This window comes from Adiantum capillus-veneris, chromosome 13 (genome assembly GCF_014529385.1).
Source record: "Adiantum capillus-veneris isolate H3 chromosome 13, ASM1452938v2, whole genome shotgun sequence".
NCBI classification, from domain to species: domain Eukaryota; kingdom Viridiplantae; phylum Streptophyta; class Polypodiopsida; order Polypodiales; family Pteridaceae; genus Adiantum; species Adiantum capillus-veneris.
This window is the reverse complement of record NC_140943.1, coordinates 75,734,543-75,747,367: the sequence shown is the minus strand read 5'-3', so window position 1 is coordinate 75,747,367 and position 12,825 is coordinate 75,734,543. Positions and strand designations below refer to the sequence as shown.

Sequence of the window (12,825 nt, the reverse complement as noted above, 5' to 3'; positions counted from 1 at the left end):
CTAGGTTGTGGGTTCAATCCTTGGGGACGGGGGGGGAGGGGCGAAGTAAACTCGGGTACCCGAGTTTACATTTTTCCCGAGTTTACATTGTCCACGGAAGCCCGAGATCTACGGTGCTCAATCATCCCACCGTAGATCCCATCTCCTCCCATGCCCGTGTGAGATATAGGCTAGGGACCTTCACCCTTTGGGTACTAACTTCCAAGGCCTTTAGCAAGTCAAAAATTTTCTCCTAATGTATATCTCCTAAATGGCTTAATACAAAATAAAATAAAGACACCTAGTGAAAAATGAGTTTTAGGGAGAAGAAAATTCTAGAAAGGACTGCTCCTAGGGTTTTGTTGGCGAGGGATCTCTGTTGTGTTTCAGCGGTCTGCGAGGTTTGCATGGGCGGAGAGGCCTCAGGCATCCTACGGGCGGCAGGGCGACGATGTGGCCATTGGTGCTGGTGCGACTCCATGTGAATGGTGGAGTTTCTTGGTGAAGTGGGATTCCCTCTGGGTTGAGGCTCCGATTCCTTTGGCCAATTGTTGGCGGCCCATCTTTGCTCTCCCCCCTTCTTTTTTGGACGAGATGGAGGCCGTCCCTACTTGGTCGTGTTGGGCTAAAACGGCGGTCCTCGATCTTTCCTACTTGCGGCTCGCCAACAACTTTGCAAGGGGGAGTTTGTGGCAACGGCTCTGTCCCTGGTGGCATGCATACTCATGGGTGGCTCAGTAGCGATGGGGCTCACCCTTAATAGCCCAATACCAAGTGTAGTTTTCTTGGATCTGTGCGTACCTCTTGCTTCTCTGTGGTGGTCTGTGCTGTTATCGGTTTTCTTTTTTGCTTAAGGGTCTCCTTAGGCATACGGATGGCTAGTGGCAATGGCTACAATATGGTGGTAACTCGGGGTTGGCTCGAGTGATGGGGATTATGGACCCCGTCCCTGTTGCAGTGATATGGTTGATCCTGTTGTCGAGGGGGGCACCCTAATCAGTCAATGTACTAGGTGATGTTTTACAATGTTGGATGTATCTTTGTTGTGGTTGTATTTTTGGGAACCATGGCTCAAGATTATGAGCAGAGCTTATGCTGTAATTTTTTGTTTATGGTCAATATAATCAACTCACTATTGTGAGTGCTGGGAAAAAAAAAGACACTAGGAAAACAATGTGAGGAGTTATAAAGGCCTACTGAAGTTAAAGAAAGACAAGAGTTATTGGGAGTAGGTATGATGTTACTTTTGTTGTGTTTTAATATAAAATTGTATTTACACATATTAAACAACAAGGTGAAAGAATCACACCTACAAATGTATTTACACATATTATACAACAAGGTGAAAGAATCACATCGACATTTTAAAACAAATAAAACAAAAAAAATAAAATTTATAAAATTCATTAACAAATTACAAAGCAATATAATATTTTAATGATTTCATTAGAAAAGGTATATCTAGTAAGCATAAAAAATAATTTTAAAAATCTAATGAAATGGACTTGTAAGAGGTCCTTAAACAAAAACATTCTTTCACAAATTATAATATTGCAATATCTCACATCGTGGAATGGACTTTTAAGAGGTCCTTAAACTATTAAACTAGAACATTCTTTCACAAATTATAATATTGCAATATGTTACATCATGACTTCTATGAATGCACTTTCTAGACCCTAATGTCTTGTTCTACGAGGCCTTTTTTTTTGCATGCCAAAAGCAATAAGATATAAGAAAGGCTCTCTCTCTCTCTCTCTCTCTCTCTATATATATATATATATATATATAAATAATATAAAACAAAGAGCTTTTTGGCTTTCCTTTTTCAAGAGGCTTTCATTTCGTTACTCTTGCCTTTCACTTTTGCATTTTGAATGTATTGATAAATTTTTTTTTTTTTGAGATTGTGGACCTACTTATGTTTCAAAATAAAATAAAATGATAAATGCACTAAATTGAGGTGGGATTGGGCTCCTAATGCCACTTTATTGGTGTCATGAAAACAATCTCAGGGGAAATCAATTTTCTTAACATACAAAATTTCCTTTAGGGTAGATTCAAAGAGGATTTTTTTTTGAAAATTATCGAATTTTTTGCAATTCAACGCTACTTCCTATTGGCTACACATTAAAGAATATTAAACAAGAATATTCTCTCCTCACAACACTCCATCGAGACGTTCTCCCACTCTTTGCGTGCTACCTCCTATCTCTGCACAACCACCCTCCTCTTGCACCTAGTACGCTTTGATGCCCTGCTCTGCACCCTCCCCACTATAGCCATGCGTCCTCCCTCATGCTACCGAACAAGGCAACCCCTGTAGAGGTCGCGTGTACGAGAGATGCAAACAAGCTTTGGAGAGGGAGAGAGGGAGAGAGAGAGAGAGAGAGAGAGAGAGAGACGCGAACGACCTCTTTGATAGCAAGTCGAGACGAGAGGGGAGAGAGAGACGCGAACAACCTCTTTGATAGCAACCCTTGAGAGAGAGAGAGAGAGAGAGAGAGATCCAGGCAGACAACCAGTTGCACGAGAAGAGGGAGAGAGAGAGAGAGAGAGAGAGAGAGAGAGTGCTTTCATGCATACTGGTTAAAATCTTCGATGTTGTTCAAGGAGATCTACCTCCTCATTTCCTTTTCAAAATGTGTATCATTATTTCCTTAAAAATTTTCAAGCGAATTTTCTTCTTCACCTCTTCCCTGTTTTGATTTCTCAACCGGCTCAAGCTGAGGCACACTTTTCTCGAACACTGCATGGGAGTGCGACACGTTGTGCTTGGGGCATATGATGAGACTCCCACCTCAAATAGGTGCAATTCGAGAAGTGAGGAGGGAAGGCCTACCCAGTGCACCCACTCTCAGAGAAGAAGAAGAACTTGGCAAGATACCTACACAGGCTCGTTTTGTGAAAGAGAGCAGAAATGGAACACGCTAAAGAAGCTGGCGCTTTGCAACAGCCCTTGCTGCCACCATCAGCCATGGACTGGCGCGGACGACCAGCGCATGACCACTTGGGCGGTTGGAAGTGCGCCTATTGCATTCTCGGTAAGTCAGAGAGAGAGAGAGAGAGAGAGAGAGAGAGAGAGAGAGAGAGAGAGAGAGTTAGTTAGTTTTCTTTACAGTCATAAGAAGCATGGAGTTGGGCTATGGATCCCAGAAGCAAACATGGTTTTTTTGAAGTCCTTGATTTTGTTGTACGTAGCTGATTTTGCCCTTTCGGCTATGGAACCCACTGGCACACAGCATCTAATGTACTTACGAGTGGGGAAGCAAAGATGATATGTGCTATTTGAAGCACAAATCTGATCATGTACCTTTTCAGGTGCCAGCATGCTATGCTATGTTGCGTTGTATGGCGTTCTTTTCAACCTGGTCATATTCCTGACTCAAAATGGCGAGAGCAATGCCGCTGCAGCTGCCACTGTTGCCACCGTTGGTGGCACTCATTTCCTTTGTTCTTTTCTAGGAGCTTTCCTGAGTGATGCCTTTCTGGGTCGTTTCTGGGCTTCATTAATATTCCAAGTTCTCTCGACAAAGGTATCTGCTTCATAGTCCAATATATGTTATTGCATTTTCTATTGTGAAGACCTATGTGTTTTGTTTGAAGAGCTTCACACATAGTACATGTTACATGATGTGGACTTTTCCTGGATTCAGCAAGGTATAAGTATGTATATGTACATACACATGCACATGCCTGGATGCACACACATAAATATGATGTTACAATTTTGCATGCCAATGGTTTGCATTTGTACATCTGTATGTGAGCATATGCCCGTGCATTTGTAGGCATGAATGTATGCACAAGGTTACAATGGTCTAGCTTAACAAATTGTGTGTTCTTTTTTTTTTGGTGTGTGTGTGGCGGGGGATCCAATTTTTGTTTCTCTTTATGTGGTTTTCTGTTTTATGCAGTCCATTATACTCGTCGGAGTGTCCATGATATTGGTGTCCTCCACAGGTTCATCAAGCCTGTTTTTGACAACGTCCCTGTATATGATGGCCATCACAACTGGTTCGCTTTCGCCAAACCTTCTAACTTTAGGGGTGGATCAGCTAGACTCAAAGGACAATGAGATATACTTCCAGTTAGTGGTGGTTGCCATATTGGCCTCCCAGCTGCTTGCAGCAACAGTCGTAACTTATATCGACAACGCGGGCATGTGGGTTTGGGGATCGGGGTTGTGTGTCGCCACATCTTTATCAAGTCTCATGCTGTTTGCTGGGAGCCTGAGGTGGATTCGCTATCGTCAGGTTTCTGGAAACCCCTTCCTTCGAAATACTCAGGTGCTTGTGGCAGCTTTGAGAAAACACAGGCTTGCCGTCCCCAAGGATTCTACGCTCCTTCACGAGTACAAAGAAGATGTATCAGCTATCCCTGGCTGTTGCAAATTGCCCCATACCTGCACACTGAGGTTGGTGTCTCCCTTTTGTTTTGTAATGTTTCTCATGTTTTCACCTTGATGAGGTACGTTGGAGCGAGAGAATTGGTCTAGGAAAGGGTTCTTTTTATGCCAACATAGCAGAGATGTAGCTACATGTCAGGATTAGGGAGGATTAATGAGAGCAGCATTCATGGTGTGTGTGTGTGATCGAGAGAGAGACTGTACTCTAATGACTTTATTATGCATTGTGAAAAACAATTACAAAGCCTACTATTGTAGGCACAACTTGCATGATTCTCACGTCTTCGTTACTTCCATACTAATGGCTCATAAATGCACTCACTTTGATGCTCATAGCCTCATGCTCTCTAGGCGAGAGTAGGTTCTCATTTGAAGGGTCATAGGACATAGCCCATACCCAACACTACATACTTATGCATCTGTTTCCTCTAGTCATTTTTGCAAAGGTTATAGTATTGTACATGACATACTGGAACCCGAATTTCTCATTGTTCTTCAGGTGCAGCCTTGTAGATCATGGCTTGTTTCCATAAGCTTTTTCTGATCATCCCCAGCTGCCTGCAGTTTCTTCTTATTGTAGAGACATTGAGCCTTTCGTTGTTTTTGTTTTCAGTTTTCTTGACAAAGCTGCAGTGCTGGAAGTAGCGGACACTTCCAGCTGTTGGCGCCTGTGTACGGTGACTCAAGTTGAGGAACTGAAAAGTTTCTTGCGAGTGATACCTGCTGGCATTTCCCTGGCTTTTGTAAGTCTTTCAGTCATACAAATTAGCACCTTGTTTGAGGAGCAAGCCGTTTTAATGGACCGACATATTGGAGCATCGTTTGTTGCACCTGCGGCTTCACTAAATGTGTTGTCTATAGTCAGCTCAATTCTCACTGGTCTTGTCACTGCTGCCGGAGGCAGGGCAAGGCTCTCGCGTTGGTGCTTTGGACGTGTAAAGCACACACCTACTCAAAGGGCGAGCCCTCTCTTTGGGCTTGGTATTTCTCTTACTGGCAGTATAATTGCAATGGTGATATCTGCACTCGTGGAGTCGCATCGCTTAAATGCTGCACATCAAGGGAAACTAATTTCAGTCTTATGGATCATGCCACAGACTGTGCTCCTTGGGGTCGCTTTAAACTTTTCAATGGTTAGTAGCTTTGCCTTTTTCTACAGCGAGATTTTTGACAGTATGCGCTCTGTGGGTGGCTGCATTGGTCTTGTCTTTTGCGGTTTGGGCAGCTATCTGAACTCCATTTTAGTGGCTGTTGTCACTACCATCACCACTCGTGGTGGCCGGCCGGGATGGATTGCGAGTGATTTGGACAAGGGGCATGCAGACTACTTCTACGGGTTTCTTGCTGCCTGTTCGACTTTCGGGCTGGGTTTTCACATCGTGTATGCTCGAGCTTACACATACACGAAACGCATTTGCGAATATGGCAATGAGAGAGCATGATGGTACTTCAGCTCGACTCTACGGTAAGGTGAAAAACACTGACGGTGCTGTTCAGTGGTGCCATGGTGTAGCACAAGGAAAGCAGAGATGCTTGTGCAAGATTACACGTCATCCTGAAATTATGAGCACCATGAAAGGACAGCATTTCTTCCATGGAGGTACACCCAGAAAAAGACACTAAAGTCGGCTCTCCGACAAATTGCCAGTGTCCCATGTCACTGGGAATCTCAAATTATTCTGTCATTATCTTTCTCTGTAGCAATCAAAGGTCGTAAAACACTGCGCCCATCTGAGCTTGAGCTTGCAATGGAAACAATCCCTACAAAAACTCTGCAGAAAACTCGCAAGGCAATGGGCTGCTACAAACCCAAACAAAACAAGTGATGAAATCACGAGGCCTGCCAATATGGCCAATTCTGCAATAAATTAATTATATGAGTGACTCCAACTGCCTCCCCGCAATGGTGCTACCTACATCCAACATAATGAGAACTTATATAGAAGCCTGTGACAACAAGCTAATCTGTATTTGCTTGGCCATGTCGCTGTATTTGCATTTAGAGAGGCTCCCAACTTGAATGCATACCAACAAAGGCTCCACCAAGCATGACCATTTTCTATAAAAGCCTCAAAATGCTGGCGTTCTGCATTTAACCTCTGGAAGGGTGCACATACAATAGCCTATATATTAAGGAACATTAAATCTGAGCAGAAAAAAGATTCCCCCCCTCTCTCCCTCACTGATGTTAAAATATTTTAGAGAGAGAGAGAGAGAGAGAGAGAGAGAGAGAGGTACGGACCATTGAAAATGGTCAAAAATTTAGGACTTATAACAAAAAAGTGTTCTAATTTTGTGAAATTCTCACTCATGGTTATTTTTAGTGTCATTTTTGTGGTCGTGTGCAGGGAATACCTCTTTCTCACCCTATTTTTGCCTTGCTTTGAGAGTGCGTGAAACTGCAATTGTGATTGAGAGTGAGACACAACTAAGAGTGGGTAGCTTAGGGTTGGTCGGGAGGTTATGATACAAGCTATGCTCTTCTTGTATTCATTATACATCAATACAAATTCTTTGTTCTGTTTGTCAATCTATTTCACTCTCCCGTGTCGCACCACATAGACTTTACTCTCATATGGCATTATTGATGCTTAAGACATGCGGCCTTTGTGTTGGGCTAGAGCTTCTTTTGACTTATCCGTCTTTCATTGTCTCCTTGATTGGGACTATGATGTTATGTCGCATAACAAGATCTTTGGTGTTCTTCACTTCTTTCTCAAAATTTGATAGCACCCTATGGAAAGCTATGCAAATAGACGAAGGCTAAGTTTCACAAGCCACAACAATACGTGCAATTTGACTCTCAAAAAAAGAACAAGTGAATAACTTTTCTAGCAGGTAAGCTATGTGATCACACAACTCATGGCGGCACACTTATCTCACCTATAAAGATTGATGTGGTAAGAAAACTGTCGAAAATAGCAGCTAACAGGTATCGTCACAAAATTACATGGAAAGTGATCCAAGATGGAATATTGATGAAAAAGATGCCTTTTATGGTTATGCGAGTGATCCGACAAAGTTTATGGATTTTTCTGATCCCATTTGGGATTGTTCACATAAAAAATGACCTATTTTGGGTAAAATGGTTTTGGCTTTGCCAATGGACAACTTATGTTGATCTCCATGAAAATCAGATGCACAATGGATGCAGATGCTTCCTCGGTACTTGAAAGGTGCCACACTCATCTGGTAGTGTAACATAACGGAAAACCCTCATCGAGGACAAATACAAGAAAGCAAGACCATTTGAAGCAATACCTGAAGAAATAATGGAGCCCTTGGAGTGGACTCATATTTTGGCCACCTTAAATGTGTGCGTCAATGGGATTACATCTACCAAGTTTTGCAATGAGAATGGATTAGGTCTAGTTCTCTTTTGCATGATTAGAGTGAATTTAGATGAAAATCACTGAGAAACAATAGAGCCTAGTGAAGTACAAGAAGGGGAGACCGAAGTGCAGTGCTTACATATCCGGGATGAGATTTCTATCACAGATCTTACCATGGAAATTGATCCAAGTCACATCTTGGAGCAAAACAAGGAATCAAGTGATGAATGTTACTATGACACCTTTGACACCCAAGGATACTTTGAGCTTAGCATAGATGATGAAAAATTAGAAGGTCATGACATTGATCCTGAAACAAAACCTGAAAAATTCTTATATTTTTCAAATCAAGAATCTAGAAGACAACAACATTACAGAAACAAGCGTGCAACAAAAGGGATGAGAAACAATCTGTTGTCAGATATCAAAGAAAAATAGTCGTACTTGAGGCTAGTGGGAGCCCTTGACTGCTTAAAAACAAAATAACTAGAAAGCCAAAGGAAGCTGAGTTCATTTACAAAATTGAGCACACGGATTGGGAATCGCCAATTGTAGTGGTATCTAAGAAGAATGTCAAATTAAGAGTGAGTGTCAATCTCAGAAAGGTGAACGTAGCTACTATCTGAGATAATTATCCTCTTCCTATCATTGATCATGTCATGGAAAGAGTAGCGAAAAAATGCGTATATAGCTTTTTGGATGGATTTTTAAGTTACAATAAGTTGGCGACTAAACCGGAAGATCAACACAAAACAACCTTTGTAAGTGAATAGGGCACTTTTGCTTACCGAGTGATGTCTTTTGGGTTGACAAATACACCGGCTACCTTCCAAAGACTCATGGCTCATGCTTTCAGAGAGTAACTGCGTATATCTTTAGAGATCTATATGAATGACTTATGTGTGCACTCAATGTTATGCAAAGACCATATAGAGCATCTAAAAAAGTTTATTTGGAAAATTTCACACCTTTTGGATATGCCTGAATCTTGAAAAATATGTTTTCATGGTTAGAGAGGGCAAGATCCTGGGACATATTGGGCCTGCGAACAGAATATCCACGGACATGGACAAGATCAAGGTGATTGTGGACATGCCACATTTGAAAACAGTGAAGAGGTTCAATCATTCATGGGACATTGTGGAAACTAAAAAAAATTTATCTACATGTACGCAATCATTGCTAAGCTCTCGATGGTTTGATTGTAACCTTTGACTATAGAAGATTGTGAGAAATCATATTAGAAATTGAAGCAAGCATTGTTATCATCACTAATCCTCAAGGCTCATATTGGAGCAAAATCTTTCATGTTAATGTGGATGCATCTGCTTTTGCTATTGGATGTGTCCTAGCACAACCTGGTGAGGGGACTATGGATATTTTGATATGCTATGCCAGCTGTTAACTGAACAATGCTGAACAAAATTACACAACTATGAAAAGGGAAGGATTGGAAATGGTGTACGCAGTGAATAAATTTTGACATTATCTCCTAGCCAACCAATTCATTTTCTTTGTGGATCACCAAGCACTGTTGTATTTGGTCAACAAGCCATACAACACGGGCCGAATAGTGAGATGGTTCATCATCTTGCTTGAATTTGATTTCACAGTTGTGGTGAAAAAGGAATAGTGAGATGGTTCATCATCTTGCTTGAATTTGATTTCACAGTTGTGGTTAAAAAGGTGAAAACTCATCAATAGGTTGATCACCTTTTCAGACTACTAAACGGAGAGAACCCAGATGGTGTCAAAGATGATTTACTAGATACATATCTCTTTAATCTAGAGATGATACGTAGATGGAGTGAAAATATAATCCCACTTTTGTTTATAGGACAATTGTCGGTGGCCCAGAAAAAAATAGCTCACAGACGCTTAATTGAGCAAAGTAGTCCTTCCCAATTGCTTAGCAGACGACTATATCATAGGGGTTCAAATGGCATCTTGCGATTATGCATATAGACCTTTGACACTCCTTTGTACTTGAAGGAAACACGTGTCACAATGGACTTAATCCATCATGGGAAAATTAAAACATATGAAAATTTGATGTGAATGGGAGTTTTTTGGCCTAGTATGAAATTTGATGCACACATGTGTGTTAAGAATTGCAAAATGATGTGCATGTCGCATGCCTAAGGAGTATGCTACACTGTTCCAAGTGAATAATTCATCACATTGGAGTAAGTATATCATGGACTATTTTGAACTAGGTTCCTTTCCTTGCAAACATGTCTAAAACAAGAATGACAGCAATTAAAACTGAAGCATGGTCATATGGATTGATTGGCAACCAGCTGTACAAATGTTGCAAAGGTAATCAACTCAGACTTTGTACATCGAAAAGTGAGTACACACTAATCTTATAGGAAGCGCATTTAGGGCAAGCGAGAGGTCCTTTTTCAACAAATAAAACGGCTAAGGCTATAATGTTTGTCGAAATCTAGTGGTCTACACTCTTTATGGATGCTGAGGCATTTGTGAAGTGGTGTGACGAGTGTGAAAGAACAAAAGTTCCAATAAAAAAGGACAAAATGTTGATGAGTCCCATGATAGGAGCATGCATGTTTGCTAAGTGGGGTCTAGTTTTCGTGGGCTCAACAACACCGCCGACTTACAAAACTCATGCAGAATATCTTATAGTAGCCATATACTATTTGACCAAGCGGATAGAAGCTAAAACCACACAAAAAAATGACGCATGCATCACGACACAGTTCTTGTATGAAAATGTCTTTACACAATATGGTTTGCCTATAGAAATTGTTAGTGATCGAGCGACACATTTTGTTAATGAAGTCATTGAGTACTTGCTTGTTGATAATTTCATGAGCATACATAGAAAATCGTTCCCATATCAACCTCAAGGCAATGGTTAAGCCGAGAGCACCAACAAAGTCTTGTGCACATTTCTCACTCATTAGGAGAAAGTTGGACTCACTTTTGGGCCCTGTAAGAAGTGCCACGTCGGCTTAGAGAGAGAAAATGAAAATGTTAAATTGTGCATTTTATGTGATACTTTTTTGCGCAACAAAAAGCCAAAATGACATTCTTTGGTAGGTAGCCGCCATCTTTATCATTCTTATCCTTCATTCTCTTGTCAGGAATCCAACTAACCGTATGAATAATGATTTGAAATGTCAACTTACAAGCGTTCCCTCCAGAAACATAAGCCATACGAACTCTATTAACTCTAAACTTGAGAATATGGCCTTCCCTCCCAAAACCTGAGATATTTCTCCGTCTTCTTCTCTATCAACTCTAGGAATGGAGAACGCATCTTTTCCTGATGAAAACACTAATTTGAACTTACAATCCTCAGCCCATTCATCTTTTAACACTTACCCAAAGAAAGAACACACATCATCTTCATGTTGATGTATTGCAAGAGTACGCACCGTTGCAGAAACGTAGGAGGGAGTCTTTCTTATCTCGACGGAAGAAAGAACTTAGAAGGACAAACAAGGAACATCATTTGGATTTGTGGACCGATGGGTCTATTTATCCAAAGGATCCTATGACAAATGCGCCACCTCCCTTTGCTAATATCACTAACCTCTTACATTTCATAGGCGATGGCAAGGATGGGCTATTGGGATACACCGAACATTTGGAAATGAGAGGATTGAATGCGGAAAGGCAAAGAAACTTCCTGGAGATGGAGAACATGCAGCTGAAGAAACTTAATGAAGCATGCTCTCAAAAGATTTCATCAAACAGAGAGACAATCCAAGGCCTTGAGAAGAAGATCACAAGTTTGCGAGAGAAAGACACCGTGCTTGGTAGTCGGAAAAGAAAACGAGATCTGTGCAACATTGAGAACATGAAGGTTGGTAGTGGTGGCCTGAAAAACAAATACGAGCTTTAAGACAACTCGAAGTTTGTTTCTTCAATGTGATTCATTAAGAAATGGATACACTTACTTTCCTATACATGATCATAACGCATGATGCTTTTTTGGTAAGTCTTTACTGCATCCAAACTCGAACGGTGCAGGCTTCAGTGCCGAAGTGCATTACAGCCGTCTAGTTCCAAAAGAAGTAGTTGAAGAGATGATAACTCAGAAAAAATTTCGTAAGTTGAAAGGGAGGCTACTTACCTCCTTCATGAACGAGAATCAGCTGGAACCAATGGAAGTGCAAGCAATACTTGATCAGAGTGACATCTCGAATATGGGATACAGGGCACTCTTCAAAGCATTAGCTAAAAAGTCTCAAAATAAACTACAGAGAGGATCATTGCTGCCAAATCCATCACATGTGAAGGCTGCTCGCCGGCATGTAAACGATGAGGTGTTTGAGAAACTTGGGTCACCATTCCATATTGAAGCAACGTTCTTAGGTAAGGGCGGCAGAGAGGTACAGTTTAACGAGCACAACAACCTCTTCGTTGATCTTGAAGCATTGCAAAGGTATGCAGTTCACTTCTTTGACATCAGTCGAGACGAGTGTGGTGGGGTTCTCAAGTTTGTTTTGAAGTTCGACGAGTGCGAGGTCCTGAAGAACAAGAAGCTGGAGAGAGTCACCATTACCCTCATGAACAGAGCTCTCGATCCATCAATAACGAAAGAGGATCCACGATACTTCAACGTGCAATCAGAAAACAACATTCTAACTCTAGGATCATTTCAGGTATACTTCGTTCACTCTATGATAACAAAAATATTGATTATTTGGTTGTTGATTTTGTGTTTTCATTTTTCACTGCAGGTTGATAAGAAATATTTTGAAATCCTCGATTGTGTTTTTAGTCAAACCCAAATTCCTTCTAGCATCCGTGAATAAATAAACGGAGCCGTTCTTTAAGTGGAAAGATTTGGTGACTACACAGTGGAATGGCACATGGAAGGTGACTTAAAGACTCTTAAGTGTATGTACAACATAACACACGGAGCAGCTGTGGCAAATCCATGCTTATATTGCATGGCTAATGCACAATCACAGTGTGCAATGGATTAGAGCTCCCAACAGACATCTTCAAGATAAAACTTTTAAACCAGTGCTTGATATTCCTCTGAGTAGAGTTCACATCTGTACACTTCATGAACTCTGTCGAATAATTGAAAAGGTGGTTCATTTGTACATATGTTTTGCATGGACATTA

The 12,825-nt window shown here is 41.2% G+C and overlaps 1 protein-coding gene across 1 annotated transcript; it reads left to right on the top strand.

Moving 5' to 3' along the window:
* Positions 1-2,652: 2,652 nt before the first annotated feature.
* LOC147444274 (protein NRT1/ PTR FAMILY 8.2-like) lies at positions 2,653-6,556 on the top strand. Its single transcript, XM_086526952.1, has 4 exons — positions 2,653-3,023; positions 3,301-3,515; positions 3,897-4,396; positions 5,001-6,556. The coding sequence occupies exons 1-4, from the start codon at positions 2,900-2,902 to the stop codon at positions 5,827-5,829; spliced, it is 1,668 nt and encodes a 555-aa protein (XP_086383078.1). The 5' UTR covers positions 2,653-2,899; the 3' UTR covers positions 5,830-6,556.
* The last annotated feature ends 6,269 nt before the right edge of the window (positions 6,557-12,825 follow it).